A 22,005-nucleotide genomic window follows, 5' to 3' on the forward strand; every position below is an offset into this window, starting at 1 on the left:
AACAATTGTCAATCTTTAAAAACAAAACTGACCCTCTAATTGGAGACCGAGTTCCGAAATCACCCAAATTTGTTGGTCCCAAAGGTGGTCTCGAACTGTATGACTAATAACATTAAAAATTATAAATATTTTAACTGTATTTCAAGGTAAAATAGAGTAACAGTAATTTAAAATAAATATAGTGGTATTGTAAAAGAAAGTTAACATTAAATCATATTTACCGTCCATTGGGGCCAAAAAGATTACACTTCGGCGAGGAGTTTCTAGGATTGGGAGTCACGCTTGCTGCCCTCGGAGTCCTAGCTTTTATAGGTGTCCGAGAGTAAAGAGATAAAAAACTGAAAGGAAAGCAAGACAGCAATAACAATTACATTGTATAATACTGGTTGCATAAATTCAATAGAGAGTTCTCAAAAGGTTGCCCTCTGTTGTCACTGCCGGTGCTGCAACCTTTCCGGGGTCTCCCCTCATGCATGTCATTAGAATATAATGAGCCAACAATATACTGTACATTCATACAGTACCATCATCATCATCATCATCATCATTTATTTAAGTCAGTTTTCTTCCATCTTCCAAGGGGTTACTGACTGTCACTCGTTCCATGCAGCTACACCATCTGTCCACTTCTTCCTGTCTTGTGCATCATACTCCTCCAAACCAATTTTTGCACTTTCTTTCTTCACCATATCTTTCCACGTCACCTTTGGCCGCCCCCTTACTCTTCTACCTTCAACTTCTAGATGCCAGGCTCTCTTTACTGGATCACCTTCGTCTTTTCTTAGCACATGACCCATCCATCTCAACCTCATAACAACCTCCACAATTGTTTCACTTAGACCTAGACGTTCCATAAGCTCCTTTGTGTTCCTTCTTTCTGCCAGCTTAACACCACACATTTTTCTTATCATTGCTCTTTCTGTTCTTCTCAAAATTCCCTCTTCAGCCACACAGTACCATGGCCAGCTCATTGAACTTAGACCATCCAACCCTACTTCTCCATGCCACCGCAATTTCACAACCGCCTCCACTATTAAGTGTATCCCCAAGATAACAAAAACGGTCCACTCTCCCAATCTCCTGCATTCGTTGTTCCACCACCTGGTCTTCAGCCTCATTACTCTTGTCTCTCTTACACTTCTTGCATTTAAAGCTCTCCGCCATTATTTACATTATTAGCAGATAATGCATGATAATGCTTTCCAACGAAAGTCGCCTGGTTTCTGGTCAGAATGAGGGTGAATAATGACGATATAAAGCCAGTCACTCACTGCGTGGTACGACTGTCGTCTGACAAATCCAACTCTGCCCCCTGTAGGCCTTAGACGACACACACTTTCGCCTGCTGATTATTGATGGCAGTTTTAACGGATCGTCATTAAAAACGATCCGTTGCACTCGTGGTGTTGTGTTCAGTTGGGGACAGTGAGTGCCCAGCTAAATATGAGATGTACTTACTTTGATGTAGAAAAATTGTAAACTTTTGATTGGTCCTCTTCACTCGAGAATGAACTGTCATTCAAAAAGTGCCCTAAAGAGCTGCTGTTATTGAAACATTCATCTGAGAAAGAAGTGAATTATCAGCATATAAGGATGTTTACTGAGTGGGGGGGCAAAAAAGAATTTTCACAAACATTCACTTAAAAGTAAGAAGAAGTAAATATAAATTTGGTAAACAATAGGTTACGTGGGGAGGCCGAATAGCCACAGAGCTATAGCCAATGGCTAATAATTAGCCTTCCCCATACCTAAACTTAATCTATAAACATATAGGAGATAATGAAATATATAAATAAAATGCATACAAGTGAGTAACGACTCATACCATCACTGAAACTTAAATCCCAATCTTTTTTGTACTGCTGTTTGACTTCTTGTTTCTCTGGTGTAATTGAGGTCTTTTTATGGATGACTCTACCAAGTGTTAGAAACCATATGAATATCAATAACGAATGTAAGAATGAAAAAAAGAGCTGGACTTTTGAAATCTGAAAAAAATAAAATAAAAAGACAAATATAATTCTATCAGTAGCTGTTTTAGCACCTGAAAATAACATTAATTATACAAATTATTCATTTCAATTAAGAATTATCAATTATTCCATACAGAAAATCTAATATTAAGATACTGATACAAATTAATGCTATGCAACCTCCAACTCCACTGCTCCCCATGAGCAGTGGAGTTGGAGGTGCTGTCTGCTGATTGTCAGTGGCAGTTTGAACGGACCGTCATTAGAAACGAATCCACTGTGCGAGTGGCGTAGCATGTCATTCCGGGCTCAGTGATTGGCTGGCTTAAGTGTTCACCACAACATGTTTAAATTTAAAAGCCAAGGATGCAAGAACGGAAAAAAACGTACCCAATTTGTGATAACAAGCATCCTACGTCGTCTCCTCCATGCTGTTTGAATGGCTGGTCTCTGAAGAAGTTCATAAACATTAGGTCTTAGTTGTGGGTCAGGGTTCATCATTTCCTCTACAATCTCCTTCAAGTCGGGTGAAACACCTTCTGTTATTTCGTCGGGAATTTTTCCGCTTCGGAGTTCGTGCCAAAGTTCACCATTCCGAGGTAGGTCTAAGTCACATGCCAATTCCAGCATTGTTATTCCAAGACTAAAAACAAAATTATAATAAACTAGTTAATCAGTAGTGTATTAGTACATTACATATCTTCTGCTTGCCAATAATAAAGCTACACCAGAAAAGAGTATACACCATTCTATACATCGTTGTTCATGGTATGGCGACAGATGCTGTTGGCCCATGACACTACAAGGTTCTGTGCCATAGTGCCATGGACTAGCAATGTCTTTTGCAATAACAATAACAATAGTGTTAAGCCGGGCTGACACAATTTTATGGAGAATGGAACACAGTGACAAGTGCGCAACGGATCGTTTTTAATGAAGATCTGTCTGCTACCGTCAATAAGCAGACGGTATCGCGTAATCTAGCGCTCACAGAGTGGAGTTGGATTCGTCGTACGATGCAGTGACTGCCCATTTTTAGTTGCATTATTGGATAGTGATAATAAAGACCAAAATATGATTGCATTGAGAAATAACAACATATCGCATGAAACCATTCGAGCACTTAAAATCCCACAAAATTGAACAGACTACAGACCTGAATATGTCAGCTTCCTTGCCAAACTTTCCTTGCAATAGTTCTGGGGCCAAGTACTTAGGATCTCCTTCCTGGGCATCAGAAAGATCACCCTGAAAATTGGAAATAACAAAACAGTATTATCATCAAAAACAGGGGATCCACTTTTGGTAAGTATAGAAAAAAAAAAACTAAACAAAACAAAAACAAAAAAATTGAAAAAAAAAAACGCCTCAGTTAATTTTGGTTGTCTAGAAAGCGAAATATTTCGCTAGGGCATGTCCCCAGACCCCCAGGCTGGTGTTATCTCGATCGGCCCCACTTTTGGACATCTCTTGATCCACCCCTGCAAAACATAGGAGTGATGTTTTGCCCTACCTGACATGCTATTGTACTGAATACTTGGTACGTTCCCAAATACTTACAAAAAAAAATTGCATGTGATTCGGGTGGGAATCGAAACCACAACCTCCAGATAACTGATAGTGACTAGTGTTGAATCCGATCCCCAAGTAGTAAAGGGCACTGAAAATGCTATTTCGATGTGTTTTACACCCATCCAAACCAGATACCAATCTCGTACCATGCTCAAAACATGAAATACTGAAGAATCATTAAAACATGTTTCTTAATGATTCTATTCTTGCTCAAAGTAAGTCTTTACTTAAACTTGACAAAACATATACCTACCAAATACTACACACCCACCTTATTATAGTCTAATGCAAGACCAAAATCACCCAACTTGCAGACACCATCATAGGATAGGAATATGTTATCAGGCTTGATGTCCATGTGGAGCAGGTTGTGTTCGTGCAAGTTTTTCACTCCCTACCAGTTCAAAGAAAATGTCAGTGTCATATTTTCATTTTATTTATTTATTATTTATTCATTTACAATCTCAACAACATGCAAATTATAGAAAGGAACTAACAAGCAAAAACATAAATGAAAATAAAAATACTTTATACAATCTTAAATGATTTTGCAACAAAAACATTTAAAACTACCAATGAAAAGGTCAATTTAATTATTTTTTGCACACAAATATTAAAAAGTTGACTTTTTTTTTTGGTAACACTGAATCTACAATACGGGACGTATAACAGATTACATTTAGAATGACGGGTATGGAACCAACAGCTTTTAATATGATTTTATTTTTTTCTGCTATTGTGGTTTCATTGTGAATTTTTTTTATGCCTTTTCAAATTCTGTAAACATTTTTTCACAATTCAGTTTTTAAACTGCTAGTAAATTTTGTTGTGATTTTCGATGTTTGTGTTCTATGAATAAAGATACCTTGACATATATATCACAATCAAAATTGAAATTCACATACTTGTACATAAAAGTGATAACTAACAACGAACAACGGAAATCAAGGGATAATGGAAGTGAAATAGACAAGGGGATATAGCTTCAAGGAGATACCTCATTGTCGATTGATATTAGCATTATTATCACCATTATTATCATCAACACCATCATTACCTGAAGTAAATCAATCAGTATTTCCCATGCCTTGTCTTCTGTGATGTCATGGTTTGTGTCTGTAAAATGCTCTAAACTGCATACATGCATCAAAATAAAATGAAATATCATTCAAGCATATATTATGAATTGCAAAATAGTCAAAACTATTTAATCCAAAAAACCCCACAAAAATCCATTAACACTTTCATTGCGACTTACGCAATTGATTAAATGTCAAAACAAAATATATGTACTAATTACTTATTAAATAGCTTAATAGAAATGAACTAATAAAATCTATAGCTGGAAGGGAAATATGTATAAATGTTTGAGAGATATATCTCATACTGGACCTTGTTTGACAGATTTCTGTCTGAATGTAAAGATGACCTTTCTCTGCCCATGCCTGATGAAACTCAACACAGTTAGGATGCCTTGACAAAGCCTCCAATTTTTGCACCTCTGCTAACTTCCTCCTCCTTACAGATAAAAAAAATAATACTGGTTTTATTGATACAGTAAATTGTCGAAGTATACACAAGATCTAGGACAGAAAGATCTGATGTATATTTTGATGTAGGTTGGTAAATTTGATAATTTTTGTAAAATTGTTGTTAGATTAGCAAGATCAGAGAACTCTACATAAAAATACTTACTTATCTGCTTCTCCCCGGAAACGATCTCTCGATCGTTTCACTGCATATATTTTCCCATCTTCTTTACTTTTAACTTGAAAAACCTTAAGAAAATGTAAATTAAAGGAGTTTGTAATACAAATTTTGTATTCATTAGCAAGATTATATTTTTATAATCATTTTACATCAACATGGTAGACTTTAAATACAAGTAAACATATATTTTTCAATGAGGCGACAATGCAATGTTTAGCCTACAGTACATACCTGTAAATAAAAAATTATTTAAATTAAACTATAAAAAGAGAACATAAAAAACACTATTAAAAAACACCATTTACCTCTCCAAAAGAGCCTTCTCCTAGTTTGCGCTGAATTTCAAAACACTGATCAAAAAAGAGTCCATTTGAACTGGCATCATAAATCGGACTTTGAAGCTTTGCTGTATCAAGTTAAGATGTAAAGATAATTAAATTGTGACTAGCTATCAAAGTTGTGAATAGCCTACACCACAATTGTGGGTACATTTCTTTATTGTAGTTACATACCACATCTGAGTTTATCCCCCCACCCCACACACCCCCAGTTTAATTTTAGATATCCTACCTTTAATTTGATGTTTTAAACAGTATGTAATGTTATGATGGTTGATACTGATGTTATGTTACAGAATTTATCATTGAACCTCTTTGTGTTAAATTTTGAAAATTCAATGAATGAAATAAAAAAATGTGGTTTTTGCAACACCTTTCACAAAGATGTTCAGTAGTACAAAGGAAAATTTGTTTGCATCATTAAAAATGAGTATATTACATAAAATAAAAGAGCCATATGCCTTTTGAATGCCTCAAAATAATAAAGATGTTTGCAAAACATGGCAACATTAAGTATTCATTTATTTATAAATCATGCAATATAGGTAGGCCTATGCATACAATATCATGTTATTAATTATTAAATTATATGACATTATCTCAATACACTGATATAATTCAATTTCAACAAAGTTCTTACAAATATTAGGTTGTTGAAATATTTTTATTCAAAAAGATACAGTTATTAGCATCTATGAAAGAAACGCTGTGGGCTCGTAGGCACTCATTTTTGGTCTTGCTAGGAAACAGTCTGCTGACAGGTGGTACACTTTTGAGAGGAGGCCGAGGTGGTGGCGCATCACGAGGTGTTCTTCCTACATCCTGTCAATATATAATTTATCATAAAAACATACATTTAAAAAAAATATATAAATATTGAAGTTCATTGCTGAATTAAAACGTTAGTTAAGTAAGAATATAATATATTCTTACTTAACTAAACATTTTAATTAAGCAATGAACTTGACTTAGCCTATGTTGACCTAGGCTAGGGTCACCTCTAGGCCTACATAAACTACAGTACTAGGGCACTATAAATGATGTATGTAGGCTGGGCGCGTCTGCGTAGAGCACCGCCTACTCATATGGATAAATCGATAAAATCATAAAAAAAATCAATCAATAATTTCAGAAAATGATATAAAACAATTGCTAAAAATGCTGGTCAGTCAGATTAGCTATGTATCAAGGATAGGCCTAGGTACTCTAGGCTGGGACTAATCGATTGACAAAGAATGTAATCAAACAAATGCAGTAATTAACTAAGAGGTAAACCGAGCTAGCTAGGCCTAAGGCTAGGCCCCTTTGACATACTGAACAGTGAACCTCTCTCTGCTCATACCTTCTTGTGAGAAAACACGGCTCGTTGAGATAGAAATTTAGGTGTCGGCCTTGGGCTTTTGAATAAATCCTTTTCAGCTCCCAGATCCATGACAATATTCATCGTCAACTACTGATAATATTTGAATATTGATGATCCTTTTTAACTCATCACTATCTTACTAATTGTGGTAAACATGGGCCTAGGCCAACCCTTCTACACCAGAAATCTTGACTTTGCGGTGTTTGTTTGTGTGCCTGCAAAGTCCGCGAAAAATCAAAATTCTCCGTCTGCTATCAAAATTGTGGAACAATCTAAAGTTTACTTTATTAGTAGTTTTAAGACCGCATTTTAAGATTAATATAACAGTATATTCTAGAAATAGCTTTATATATTTTTATTTTCATTATTGTATCGTTTTTAGTTTAAAAAATTCAAAATATTTTGTAACATAATATAATTTATATGACCGAGACAGGGATTTCCCAATGATGTGACGTCATTTTGATGCTGCCTGCGAAACTGACGTGGAATAGAAAAGCAATATGCCTTCTGTTTGTGGTATTTAAACATAATTACTGTACCCTAGGCTAATCATCTTCTTTACAGCGAAGTGTTTGCTGTCAAAATGAGGCGGGCTGGTGGGTGCATATTTTTTCTTGACTTTTTTGAATAGCATTTTATTATGAAACCCATAAAAGACATACCTAGGCCTAGGCTCCGTCTGCTTAGTCAGTCTGTTCTCATTTCAGATAGAATAAGCAAAGCAGACCTAGGGCTAGGCCTATGCTGGACACCTGTCTACAAGGAAGTAGCTAGGCCTAGCCTACCTTACCTTGAGTGATAAAAAGAGGCATTGAGCTCAAAGCTCGTAATAGTTGCCTCTTCTCCTTTTGTTCAGATTGTAAATATCGAGGTTGTTTTTGAATGCATTTGTGTTGTGCTGTTAACACGTAGGCTAACTAGGGTTTCAGATAACTATTCAGTGGGTCTTTCAAATAGTATATATTTCTAATGGTTCCATGTAATAAATGTTAATTATGCTACCCTGGTTCTTTTATTACAGTAGTTAATTGTTTACTGTGGTGATGTAACCCTGTAATTGTAATTGTATATATCATTGTTAACAATGTCTTAATAATAATTTTCAATTTCAATTGTATTTTTTTTTACTAGTGGACAGCAGTGTTGGTCCATCATATGATAATAATCATATTCAAGAAGAGAATGAACAAATGACACGGGAACTCCAAACAAAAGTGTCAGCTTTGAAATCGGTAAATAAACAAAAATATTTAAACTATTCATACTTATTAACTCTGTACCGTATTAGCAGTCATGTAATCAATTTGAATTTTCTTACTTCTTCTACAGCTAAGTATAGATATGGGAGCTGAAGTGAGGGAACAGAACAAAGCAATCAATGATATGGTAATTTTTGTACATTCTGTATTTGTTATTTATAATATAATTTAGTATTTGACTTGCTTTAAATATTTAAGTAAGTTATTAGCTTTGGAAATTAAATAAAGAAAATATTTCCTTCACCATTTATAAATACAGTACTGTAAAATTCATTGTAACTTAGTACTGTTAATTGAAAATGGGAACCAGTCAATTCGAGCGGATGCCACTTCGAGCGAAGGCCAATTCAAGCAGATTCGAGCAGCATTTTTTTTGAGCAGATGCTAGTTTGAGCGGAAGAAAGTTCAACTTGTGCAAACAACAACCTGTGCGAGTTATATATGAATTACTTCAAAATTTCATATTTTTGAGCTAAAAATTTGACATTTTCAAAGGGGAAGGGGGCACACAGCAGTTCCAGAATAGATAAGTGAGTAGCATAACTCAATTACAAATATAATTTGAGCTAAAAATTTGACATTTTCAAAGGGGAAGGGGGCACACAACAGTTCCAGAATAGATAATAATAATAATAATAATAATAATAATATTTATAAAGCGCACATCTCCACCAAAGGTGCTCACTAGATAAGTGAGTAGCATAACTCAATTACAATTACAGCTACCCCACTTTGTTTACAGTGAAAAAAATAATGGTTACTCGTCTTGTGTGTGTGCTTCTCGTGCACTCTAGTAAAACATACACTTTCTTCTTTTTTAAGCTGAAAAGTGTGCAGTTCTATTATAGTTTTAACTTGTTAGCGGCCATCTTGGTAGTCGGAGTTGCCAAGACTGTAATTCAAACATGGAGTAATTATCAAAAAGTACTAAAAACCTTTCAGGACCTTAGTAATCAGAGCATTTTTGCATTTAAAACAAACAAATACAAGAATATGGCAACGATAAATTTGCCCTTGTTATAGTTCGCACTAAATGCATCCGCTCGAACTGCCATCCGCTCGAACTTGCATCCGCTCGAACTGACATCCGCTCGAATTGACTGGCATCCATTGAAAATTACATTCCATCAATAGAAAATATGTAACAGCGCCCTCTATTGTTTTAATTTTTTTTTTCTAGACTTGATCCATACATGGAGGAAATATATTAAGATATCTTAATATATTTCCTCCGTGATCCATACTGTATTCCTTGGTAATCAATTATTTATTGTACTAATTACAATTGATACTTATTTAAATGTTATCTTTAATTAACCATTATTTAAATGAAATATAATATTTTTTCTACATATCTAGGGAGACTTCTTTACAAAAAGCCAAGGCATTCTACAATCATCCATGAAACGTTTAGCAAAGATAGCAACAGGAGGACAAAACAAACATCTTTTGTGGCTTTTCTTTTTCTGTTTATTTATATTTCTTGTTATATATTTTATTATTCGCTCAAGGTAAAACTCTGTTTATTCCATAGTATTCCATATAATTTTATATTGTACTAAAGTATTAACTTTATGAATTATTATATCCACATTGAATCAGCCTGCAATTTTGTCCTAATAATAGTCATTAATTTATTTTTCTCTGTAACTTTAACTACGTTTTTGAAGATATACTGTATTGTTGAGCTCCTGTTTAAAAAAAAATTGAATTACTTCCTTTGTTTCAATTGAAAAGTAGGAGCAAACTTTTTTTGTCAATTAACAGATGCATTAATAATACCAATATGATTATTGTAAAGGCCAACTGAGACAGTGCTGTACGATCCAGTCCAACGTGATTTATCATCGGGAGTGGCCTTTAGGTTTTCCTGAGAATATTAAACACATTTAATATTCTGCGATGCTACTATCCGTAAAACAGACCTATCGCATCAGCATTTAACTCACACAGACCCGTTGTGACAGCCTTTATGACGGTATTTCTCCATACCTTGCTTAATTTCATAATAATGTCAGTCCTGTATTATTTGTATATATTCCTTAAATTGGCTTGCAGACAATTCAATCATTTATTAGTACCGGTATATATAATTTGATTATCAGTATTTAAATTTTCAAATAGTCTTGATATACAAAATGTGTACAATCTTGTCATACACGAGTTTGAATATTAAAATATTGTAGACTTAACTCCTTTTAACTTTTTTTGTCATTTTGTCATTAGAAATTTACTTTTTATGTCATGTAAATACATTTACACTTTTTCCTTTTATAAGAACCAGAACAAATTTTGCACAGACAGGTGATATATTTTTTGCCGATTTTGGGCTCAAAATTTTCTTATTTTTCAAACATAGACAATTTTTATTTACAGGAGTATACTGTATTATAGAGGGTATTACATAGTCGCATCTACTGCAGTAAGGTACAGATAAGATTTGTTGGTTTTTGTATTTCTTTAAAAATATAAACCTCATTTGATATTTTACCTCAGCATAATTTTTTTCTTATTTTGTCCTTAATGTTTGAGCAATTTCAGCTTCAGTGTTCTGATAAAATGTGTTCTTATAAAGAGAAAAGTGTAGTTGCTGTTTCTTATATTTTATATAAGTATTACATTATATGGTTTTGTACTGCTTATGAGTATCAAAATTCCTCCATTTCATGTTGTGAAAGGGGGGGGGGGTGGTGTAGGGTTGCCAACGTGGGGTTTTGCATAGATCCCTCATCCCCTGCACTTGCTCCGCCTGATCATATTAGGAAAATCGATGAAATAAGCCTCTGAAACCCCTAATTGTCATATATTTCAGGGGCTTCGCCCCTGGACCACTCTCCAAACATTTTAATCGACGACTTACCACGCCCACTTCGGGCCACCCCAGTATATTTCCCCCCTAAAATTATACAGTAATTATGTTAATTAGGCCAAAATATCACCAATTAGCTTGTGTTGGTTATTAATCTCTGAATATTATTCCCAGAGTAAATTTCAATGATATTATATTAATCTAAATTAAATCATTGTCTGTCTGGACTGAATACCAGCCTGTAATTTCAGTGTCTAACCTCACTGATCTGTAAATTTGGTATCACAAAACAAAGACCTTTAGGTCGTCAAGGTAAACCCTGGTACTCCAGGTCAGCAATTCAAAACAATTGAGGAAGTCTACCTGTACAAATTGCTCAGACGATTCTGCGACCCTGGAAATGACAGCCCTGGATCGCCAGGTTTTACCAGTTCAAGGGTCTGTGCAAACACGGTCCTATATTTATGTTTCAAGCATGAGTTATTATGAATAAGCAATTAGTGATTATTATTATTATGTTGATAGTATGACTGATAGTGTTGTTTGATTGAGATCAAACTTTTAAATTAATTAACCATATGGCAAGTCCCAGTGAGTTGCAGCAGGGAGTTACAGATATTTTATTCGCACGGCGTCATGGCCTAATTACAGTATCGTTTTTCATAATTGTTATAAGTTATTTAGTATTTAAATGTATTTTGTTGTGAATACTGTTACCAGTGACGTAACATTAATTAGCTCTCAGACACTGACTATAACCAAAGAGTATAAATAGAACAAGAGAGCAAAGTCCCGTTCGTAAAAACGTCACGCCTGTGTAGGACGCCCACTAACGGTTGTATATTCTTTTTATTACCCAGTGCGCGATTTTTTTTTCCGTACGAAACATTTGCATGAAACTTCACTCGGGCCATCTCGGATTGACTCGACCATTTTGGCAGGTCTTATGGCATCCAGTATTTTAGAGCTGCCTATTCTCAGCTCTTCTCTTAATTTGAAAATAACTGTCATTCTGTTTCATTTGATCAGATGAAGAAAAACGCGCTTTTCCTTGCTCTTTGTGCTTTTCCCAGAAAACGTTTTTAGTAGGCCTAGGTAATTATGCAAAACCCAGGCCTAACTAAAAAATTAAAATTGTCATAGTATGTAACTCAAGTTAAAATAACACTTTTCATTACTCGTGCAGCTTAATCAAATATTATATAAACGACCCATTGGTATTAACACGGTAACATCAATGTATTTTTTAAAAATTAGACAGCGACGTTCTCTCAGAGGTTGTTCTGTAGACGTTTATCTGTTAATGACCTTTTGACCTCCTGAATTCTGCAATGAGATTTTCGGGTCGATTCAGCCGAGACGGCCCGAGTGGAGTTTCATGTAAATGTTTCGTACGGAAAAAAAATCGCACCCAGTGCAGCGCTGCGCAGCGCGGTAGAAGTACGCCCGCTATAAAGCAGCGCGGTAGAAGTACGCCCGCTATAAACTCAGTAAGCAGAAAACAAAAGTACAGTATCTTGTGGAGAACAGATAAACAGACAAACCGACCGTGCGCGGTGGAGAGTACTGGTTATAAACATAGAGCTATTAAACAACTAGAGTGCTAACAAGATGGCGCAGCAATGCAGAGTTATGTATGTGTACCATCCAAGATGGCCGTCGTAGTAAAGCGCCACCTTCAGGCTTAGTATACATATTATTACATATTAATAAGCCCTCTGAATGACTATTATTTCATTAATGATAATGAGTAATGATAATAACAAATTATCAAACTATTGTAGCCAAAACGAAGCCAAGTGGAGCATCTTATTCAAAAATAAAGTACCAAGGAATAAAAATTAAAATCGTGTACATTACACCCAAACACCGCAACGCTCGAGTTTCAAACATACGGATAACTAGCTGTACCATAGAGATATAATAAGAATACTAGAGCGCTAACAGCAATGTAGGCCTATTCGATGTTCGAAATACGCAGAGCTATGTGTGTGTACCATCCAAGATGGCTGCCATAGATTCAGCCAATCAAATTTCCCCTGAGCACTATCATTTTCAATTGCGCCCTCAATTTACACAGAAAGTTCAGTACATTATTTACCCCTATTTTGAAACTCGAGCGTTGCGGTGTATGGGTGTAATGTACACGATTTTAATTCTTTTTAATATTTGAATAAGATGTTCTACTTGGCCTCTTTTTGGCTACAACAGTTTAATAATTTGTCATTATCAAATCATTAATGAAATAATATTTAGTCAGAGGGCTTATTTATGGTAATAATATGTATACTAAGCCTGAAGGTGGCGCTTTCTTACGGCAGCCATCTTGGATGGTACACATACACAACTCTGCATTGCTCCACCATCTTGTCAGCACTCTAGTTGTTTAATAGCTCTATGGCTGTACCGAACTTTCTGAGTAAATTGAGGGCGCAATTGCAAACGATGGTGCTGAGCGAATTTTGATTGGCTAAATCTATGGCAGCCATCTTGGATGGTACACACACAGTTCTGCCTATTTCGAACATGGAATGCATTGCGGTTAGCGCTCTAGTATTCTTATTATACCTCTATGGTAATAAAACACATACAAGCGTTAGTTGGCGTCCTACACTAGCTGCGTATGGGCGTATCGTTTTTTTACGCTCTCAATGAGCGTTGTTGGCTCTCTTGTTCTATTTATACTCTTTGCTATAACCAGGTAGGGACCCAGACCAGGGGGATGGAGCTTGAGCTGGGCCTCCGTCAGCAAGGAAAATACCATTGTAAAACAATGTATTTGTACATTCTTGTTAGATTCGATTTGATAAGCCTTTCCTGTCGTCATGCTTTCATGGACCCTTCCGAGATATTTTAAGTGACGCCCGACCACGCCCATTAAAGCATGACTTTCATACAATCACTACACGCTATCGCTGACAACTTTTGGTGAAAAATACACAAGAGTAGTCACTATATATCGAAATAACGGAATAACTATAATTCGACTTTCATATCCTGATTGGTCGATCGAATCGCGGAGCCTTCCTGATTGCGTCGGGGACTGACTGAAGCTTGCTTTCATACAATCTCTACACAGTCGATACAGCATTTTTACTGCAATCGTAAAGCCTGGCTTCCATAGAACCACTACAGTGTTTTCAGTGCAATGCAATCGTACTGCGTAGCAGTCCCCGACGCAATCGGGAAGGCTCCCCGATTCGACCGACCAATCAGCATCACCGAAAACTGTCGGCGATAGCGTGTAGCTATAGGAAACCAAGCATCTGTCCCAACCTAATCGGAAAGGCTCCCTGATTCAACTGACCAATCAGCATCGCCAAAGGAGTTGGCGATTGCGTTCAGCGATTGTATGGAAACCCAGCTTGAAGCTTGGTTTCTATAAAATCGTTACGCTGCCACTACAGTGTTTTCAGTGCAATCGTTGAACTGCATAGCAGTCCCCCGATGCAATCGGGAAGAATCCCCGATTCGACCAATCAGCATCACCGAAAGCTTGTATAACGTGCATAGCAATTGTATAGAAACCAGGCTTAACACTCGTCTCGTCCGGGATGATCCTGGCCCGCAGTCGGGGACAGTCGACCCTTGTCTGGCAAATCATGGCGCTACCACTGATAGTGAAAGATCGGTTTCCATACAATCGGCGACAGTTGTTGTTCAACTTTGCCGATTGCGCTGCAGACGAATCCGCCCGGGTGCATTGCTAGCTGCCATGACGCAAATCAGAAGGAAGGCATCCCGTTCGTCTACAACGCAGTCAGCAAATTTAAACCAGATTCAACCTTCCCGACAACTGCAGGGCCGGCAGAACGTTTTCGAAATTAGGGGGTGGGGGGGATAACGGGAATGTTAATTGCGAGGGAACACTTGCGCGACCGAGCAGCTCACAGTAGGGTCCATGTGGGACGCCTCGCAAGGGTCCAGGGTTATACGCAAACTCTGGGATTTTAGACATTAGTAGGCTACAGTTTGACGGGCTTATTTTGCAGATGAAAATGTGACTCGGTCGGGGACTGGATAAACGCTTTCATTCCCCTCCCTCTCCTCCTTCCCTCTTCAGGGGAGGATCTGGGTTCAAATTTAGTGGGGCCCGTGGGTGTCAGAAGGTTTCCCAAAAACACCAAAAAGGAAAGGGGGTTCGGGGGTCCTCCCCCGGGAAATTTTTATTCATAGATGGCGGGAAATGATCATTCCCGACTTTTGAGTGTTTTAATGTCTTGAAAACGGTCAGGTAAACTTTCTCATTCTTATCACAGTAAATAAGCCTGTTATTTGTGTATACATAGGCCTACATAAAAACACATTGAGTAGTTGCATAAGTATGTATTCTTTTTTTCTAAGAATTGATAAACCGGGGGTTCGAGGGTTCTCCCCGGGAAATTATTCCTAGATGGCGGGAAATGAGCTTTCCCGATCCCGACATTTGAGGTGTGTTTTAATGACTTTTACGTTCTTCAAAATTCAAGGTTTTTCCCCTCTTGAAAACGGTCAGGTGCGTAAACTTTTTCATTTATATTACAGTAAATACGCCTTTTATCTCTGTATATACTTAAAATCACATTGAGTAGTTGCATACAGTACTTATTATTTTTCCCATGAATCGATAAATCCAAAACAGAAAGAGGGGACGTTCTCCCCCTGGAAAATTTTGATTTAGATGGCGGGAAATGAGCTTTCCCCGACTTCTGAGGTGTCTTTAATGACTTTCAATTTCTTAAAAATTCAAGGTTTTCCCCCTTTTGAAAACGATTCCATGAATCGATGAACCCCAAGAGAAAGGTCGTCCGGGTTCCCCCCGAGAAAATGTTGATTTTTTAGATGGCGGGAAATGTGTCTTTTATTGACTTTTAAGTTCTTTAAAATTCAGATCCGCCAATGTTCTTTCTTTTCTTGCATTTCTTTCCGATCATACAAAAATCAGAATAGACTACATTTTTTTTTTTATCTTTCGTGGGGAACACCCACATTTATTCAAACAGTTTTACATAGTTTCTTTATCATCATCATCATCATCATTTACATATAAAAATACATTCCTCAATAAACCTATGCCTAATAAAATACAACAAAATAACCTTGATATTTAGTAACAATATTAAAAATAAAATGCAAATTTCAACTTTTCACAATAAAAATGGAAGAAAGAACATTGAGAATCCCAGTATATAATATGAGGCAAGTCATTAATATGAAGCACATCATTATACATCGTAAGCTTTACAACCAAAATTCTTCTTTTAATCATAGATTCGTTAGCATTAAGGCCATCTATAAAATATGAGGATAAAAAAAAATACAGCGATCAATGCCCAAAAAAGTATCAAAACGTACAAGAGAGTAAAAAGACATTACTTTAATTTTTAAGAAAGCGTTATAGATAATGTCTGTTATTTTTTTCAGTTAGAAAGAGGGTGTGAAGTGATCTATATCGCCACTTGTTGAGGGCTTTTAAAATATTTGCCTTGTAGATAGAAAAAAAAATGCCAAGTGAGAATAGATGGTCAACATATGTGTTGCCAGTTCCAAGAATGATGTTCTTAAAATGTGCATTGTATCCGTACGTAATGCTAAAACTTTCAATGTATTGCCATATCTGGTTTGCCTCAGTGCATTTATAAAAAAGGTGTACATCATCTTCAACAACATTACATATTGGACACATATTGGAATCTAAGATTCCCCACATAAACAATCTTTTCCTTGTGGGAACGATATTGTGTAAAATTTTAAAATTCAATTGTGCTAATTTGTTCTCTTTAATTGATTTTACTTTCCATGTCCAAGTTGTCTGCCAGTCAACTGAGGACTCAAAAATATTTTCCCACTTTTTTTGGCACTTTGAAGGTTCCATATAAATTTGGTTAGTAAAAGAGATATAAAATTGTTTACAATTCATATTGCACCAATCATTTTGTGGTCTAGTATTTCCTGACCGTCCACCATTCCCTTCTTTACCAAAGGAAATAAATGTTTTCAATGTGCTAGGAATGGCACTCAGCAAACAAGAGTATTCTGAGATCCAGTTGGACTTGAGTTGTAGTTTTGTCAGTATCTCAAGTATTGTAACAAATCTATTGCCTATTACTATAACTCTAATAGTATTTATACCTGATCTAATCCAATTTCTAAACAGCAAGGAAAGCCCATTAAATTTAATCATTTTATTACCCCAAATTTGTTCGTCTAACACTTCTTCATGATGAAGAACACACTGATTCAGGTGTGCTAAATCGTAAAGTAACGTTTGATAAAATGTAGGTATTTTCTTTAGAACTTGCCATTTCTTACACAATGAAATGTTCATAATAATATTCTGTGGACCAATTTTATCTAAGATCCAAAGAGGTAGATATTTCCACATGGCTAGATCTTTATTGTAAAGACGCTTAAGCCAAGCAATTTTCAAACATTTAACCTGTGACCTGAAGTCAGGAGCTTTTATGCCTCCAAGGCTGTAATCACCAATTAGTGTTAGTCTTTTTATTTTTTCTGTCTTCTTATTCCACAGAAAATCAAAAATAATCTTTTCAACTTGTTTTATATAAAGCTCTGGCATTTCAATAATACTTTATTGTATATAAGTCCAAGTGTTTTTAATATTGTAACTTTTCCGAAAAATGTCAAGTTTCTTTTTTGCCATGAAGAAAGTAGGTGTTTTAATGATTCGATTTTTTCAGACCAGTTTTTGGTGCGACAAAAAAGTTGATTATGACCAACATAAACACCAAGTATTTTAAAGCCATTGTAAACCCACTTTATGTCAAACGGTTCATCTTTTCTTGTTTTCCATTTACCTAACCACATGGCATTTGTTTTCTTTTTGTTAAGGCTTAAACCAGAAAGCTTTCCAAACTCTTCAATTTTTGAGATACTCCTTTTAATCCCCAACTCATCTTTCACAAACAGTACCGTATCATCAGCTAGTTGGGCTGTTTTGACTTCAATAATTAAGTCTTCTTTACTTGGTAATATGATACCATTAATCAGAGCATCACTTCTTAATTTTATTGCCATGATTTCTGCAACCATTATAAACAGCAGAGCAGACAGAGGACAGCCTTGTCTGATGCCCCTATTCATTTTAAAACTTCTAGATAGCCAACCACTATTCGTTATAATGCATTCCGTTTCAGTATACAAAACGTTGACCCAATCAATGAATGATGGGCCAAAGTTAAAGTGACGAAGCGTTTCCATCATAAAATCCCTGTTTACCGTGTCGAATGCTTTACTAAAATCCAAGCTAATCATTGGGCCTGTTAACCTTTCTTCATTCGTGTATTCGATCAAATCCTCTATTAATCTAATGTTTTCGCCACCGAAACGACCTTTTATATAACCTTTTTGATCATTACTAACTATACTGGTTATAACGTTTTGTAATCTTTTTGTTAAAACAAAGGCAGCTATTTTGTAATCTACATTCAGGAGAGTTATAGGCGTCCAGTTGTTTAAGTCTTCATGCTCACCCTTTTTAAAAATAAGATTGATTACGCCTCTACGTTTTGAGTGGGACAACGATCAAGTTTTCAGGATGTTAAGAGCATCGCACACTATTGGACCAATTTTTGGCCAGAATTGCTGGTAGAATTCTACAGGGAGGCCGTCTGAACCTGGAGCCTTATTTTTTTTTCATTTCTTTTACAGCATTATGGCATTCACTTAAAGTAATATTGCCTTCATATTCCTGCCTTTCAGCATTTGTTAATTTTTTGGATTTTATTGATTTTAAGTATATTTCGACATTTTTCTTTTGTATAGAATAGAATAGACAACATACATATTTTCTGCCAGGGCTTCTGCCGGCCATGAACTGTCGGCGACTGTCGTCGATAAAGTGAGCGATTTTATGGAAACCGAACTAAACCCATAAATATCGCGTCAAGACATTGCGCATAATATGCGTGTGTTAGCCAATCTTGGCCATGATTTATGCGAACTAGAATTTTATTGGCCAGCATCAGTCTTAACAGACTATAAACTTGAAAGTGCGTAATGATAACGTGTTCTGTGCCATGGTCTGTCTGTCTCATTTTTAATGATCTGTGAAACCATGGTGGTAATACTTACAAATACAACTTCGATGGTTTACAGGGACGGTATTGAGCAAAATATGATTTACAGGCAGTGGCGTATCTAGAGGGTGCCTCCCCTAAATATGCTCGCCCGCCATGCTCTTTTGAATGTTTTTACGCATCTTCTGATTGTGTGTCTGAATAGGAATTTCTGGATTTCAGCTCGCTTTGCAGCGCGCACTTATGATGGCGGGGTGGCGGGGTCCATAATGGGGGGGGGGCAATGCCCTGCCCCGACGAGGTGTCAGATTAAAAGGTTTCGAAAGTGGTCCAGGGGGCGAAGCCCCGAAAATTTTGACAATTTAATGGTTTCAAAGGCTTATTAATAATATTATCTCAAGCTGAAAAAATGCACAGGAGAAGGCGTATCTTATACTGTACTGTAGATCTCTGGCGGTTTGGTAACAAAGGCTTATTTAATCGATTTTAGAGTCTACTAATATGTAGAAAATACATTGAGCTTTTTTTCCTCCACGACGAATTGTGCTTTTTCTCCCCGGCGGGGGCCCTGCCCCCCCCCCCCCCCCACCTCCGATGGCGCCGCCCCTGTGTTGCGTTGACATCTGTTCATTAAATATTATTATTATAGTCATACCTGCATTGAACCTGCCCTTGATTCAACTTTCTGATTAGTCGTTAAATCTAATTTGAGATTTCATTTACAAATCCAACTGATAGATTAAGAAGCGACGATGGAATGAGTTTATGTTAATGAACTACCGTACCTTTAACTTTAATTAGTTCAAGAATGTGTCCGACTAAGGAGAAGAATTCTGACCACGTAAAAATAGCAACTTCAAATTATTACTTTATCTCATAGCCCCTAATGAAATATGCCTATTCACTTGTTACATTACTTCCAACCACTTTAGTGTAGACGCTCATCCTCTTTAGTACCGAAGGTTTTATGATTTGTGAAAAGTTCAAATGCATAAATTGCCGCCAAGATATTGATTGAAAGCATTTAAGAGGTAGGCCTATGGTCACCGCAATTTTAATTTCCAAGCTTGAGAGTGCTAAAAGCCAACGATTTTGTTGCAATTGAGAATGCCAACATGAAGTGCGGTGTGACAAAGAACAGGTCGTTTTCCTCTTTACTCTTTAGATGTGTTCGCCGTATCGGCTCAGTCACTATTGCCTGTGATTTTCAGTAAGCCTTAGCCACCAAACATTTTCTATATAAAAAAGAAGAATGTTTTCAACTACTTTTGCTTGTCTTTTAGTTGCTACGGTCTGTCGCTCTTATGAAATTGGTAAGTAATTAATGTTCATAGTTTTTAGATTATATTGTGAATCAATCACCTTTTGAATATAAGTATATGCTTTTTTTTTATCGCAGTTTACCGACAGTACAATGTAACAGGACTTTTAACTGTACAGATAAAAGTCCTTGATATAATACAGAGGCCTATATAGTGTTCTATCATTGAACTTAAATATACTACAGTTAAGTAAACTGACAGAAGTGTAAGGGTTTTATATGCAAAGATTTTCGTGCCGTCTGTTAACTGACGATAAAAAAATCTTCGTTCTTTAGCTCAAAACGGATCTTATTACCAACATTATTCAACGTATCTTCATGCAATCAATTTTTTATATAAAAAAATAGCATAAATGATTGGATGACACAAGCATGGACCTATCAATAGGTCCACGATACAAGTGAACAGTACTGAAAATTAATTAAAATATAGCATTAAAAAATCAATAACCAATTTAAAGGCAAAACATATATGTAACAATTTCAATTAAGAAGATTTAGAATGATATTGCATATATACCGTATTTGTTATTATTTAACAGTAGATATGAGATAATTAAGCCAGTGACCTAGGTCTATGATTGAGAAAGACCAATAACTGATGCTATTTAATAATTAAGAACACTTGTTTTCTTAGAAACTGTTAACTGTTACGAGTGTGACTCAGCCGATAATATTGAGTGTACAATCGATTCCCCATTTCTACACAAGATGAAAACAATTGAGTGTAAAGGTCTTTGTTTTGTAAGTATATAATTACTCATTATAAAACGAATTAAATTTGACATAATTCATTACGATATAGCCTACTTAGTATTCGAATTGTCATCGGGAGTGCGCGTTTCCTCCCCTTTCGTTTTCGCAGTTTGTTGCCATTTTTGGCCGCGTCTCACTTCATTACCAAAACGGCTTGTATATTATTTTTCTGTTTTTTAATATGATACGTGGTCTGACACTGTCAGCGCCTTGATTTAAGACTATTTTTTTTTTGTTATTGTGGATGGCCCTATACAAATATTCTCCCATTACCAATCTGGGAGAAACATATTTTCAAGATTTAGGCCTATGTTAAATTTTGATCGTAAACACTATACGGTACAGTAGTAAGTTTTGTGACACATTTTTACTTTGATAATATGATGGGCGTGATAAGGTCTGAAGTCATATCACACCCATATATGGGCATGATGATGTCATATAACGCCCATTATGGGCAAGTTACAGCTATTTGTCACTTAAAACTTAATAGTGTGTGGACATCATAATATGATGGGCGTGATAAGGTCTGAAGTCATATCACACCCATATATGGGCATGATGATGTCATATAACGCCCATTATGGGCAAGTTACAGCTATTTGTCACTTAAAACTTAATAGTGTGTGGACATGCCTTAAGTAGAATTCCATCTGCTTCATCACAGTACTTTTCAGTTGATTTGTTCTTGAAACTCTTTGCAAGACTCCGTGTCTCGGCCTACAACATCGCACCATGCTACGATTTGTGCTGATCTGTGTTGCGAGGGGATTTCCATGACCTTTCAAATTTAAATTTAAAAAAAAACTATCTTTAGGCTTTAATTTTAGATTTCAATATCTTAAATTGTTCCTTTACTGCCGAGTTTATTTTTTTACTTCGC

At 36.1% G+C, this 22,005-nt stretch overlaps 3 protein-coding genes across 3 annotated transcripts in view; 2 read left to right on the forward strand and 1 right to left on the reverse strand.

Moving 5' to 3' along the window:
- Positions 1-186: 186 nt before the first annotated feature.
- On the reverse strand, positions 187-7,191 carry LOC117124246 (membrane-associated tyrosine- and threonine-specific cdc2-inhibitory kinase-like). The gene is made up of 12 exons (XM_033270397.1): positions 6,936-7,191; positions 6,274-6,415; positions 5,561-5,661; positions 5,241-5,323; positions 4,938-5,063; positions 4,603-4,678; positions 3,817-3,939; positions 3,130-3,221; positions 2,364-2,616; positions 1,826-1,988; positions 1,459-1,561; positions 187-338 (listed from the first exon to the last, which is right to left on the reverse strand). The coding sequence occupies exons 1-12, from the start codon at positions 7,035-7,037 to the stop codon at positions 218-220; spliced, it is 1,485 nt and encodes a 494-aa protein (XP_033126288.1). The 5' UTR covers positions 7,038-7,191; the 3' UTR covers positions 187-217.
- Positions 7,192-7,400: 209 nt separating this feature from the next.
- LOC117124241 (BET1 homolog) lies at positions 7,401-10,410 on the forward strand. Its single transcript, XM_033270393.1, has 4 exons — positions 7,401-7,555; positions 8,091-8,191; positions 8,289-8,345; positions 9,578-10,410. The coding sequence occupies exons 1-4, from the start codon at positions 7,543-7,545 to the stop codon at positions 9,731-9,733; spliced, it is 327 nt and encodes a 108-aa protein (XP_033126284.1). The 5' UTR covers positions 7,401-7,542; the 3' UTR covers positions 9,734-10,410.
- A 9,386-nt stretch (positions 10,411-19,796) lies between these two features.
- LOC117124248 overlaps positions 19,797-22,005 on the forward strand; it is a 4,412-nt gene continuing 2,203 nt past the window's right edge. Inside the window, exons 1-2 of the mRNA XM_033270399.1 lie at positions 19,797-20,358; positions 21,004-21,110. Of these exons, the coding sequence (XP_033126290.1) occupies positions 20,298-20,358; positions 21,004-21,110 (168 nt within the window). The 5' untranslated portion in view covers positions 19,797-20,297. The remainder of the gene's footprint in view (positions 20,359-21,003; positions 21,111-22,005) is intronic.

This window comes from Anneissia japonica, unplaced genomic scaffold (genome assembly GCF_011630105.1).
Source record: "Anneissia japonica isolate Jap-2015-1 unplaced genomic scaffold, ASM1163010v1 scaffold287716_len795978_cov209, whole genome shotgun sequence".
NCBI lineage: Eukaryota > Metazoa > Echinodermata > Crinoidea > Comatulida > Comatulidae > Anneissia > Anneissia japonica.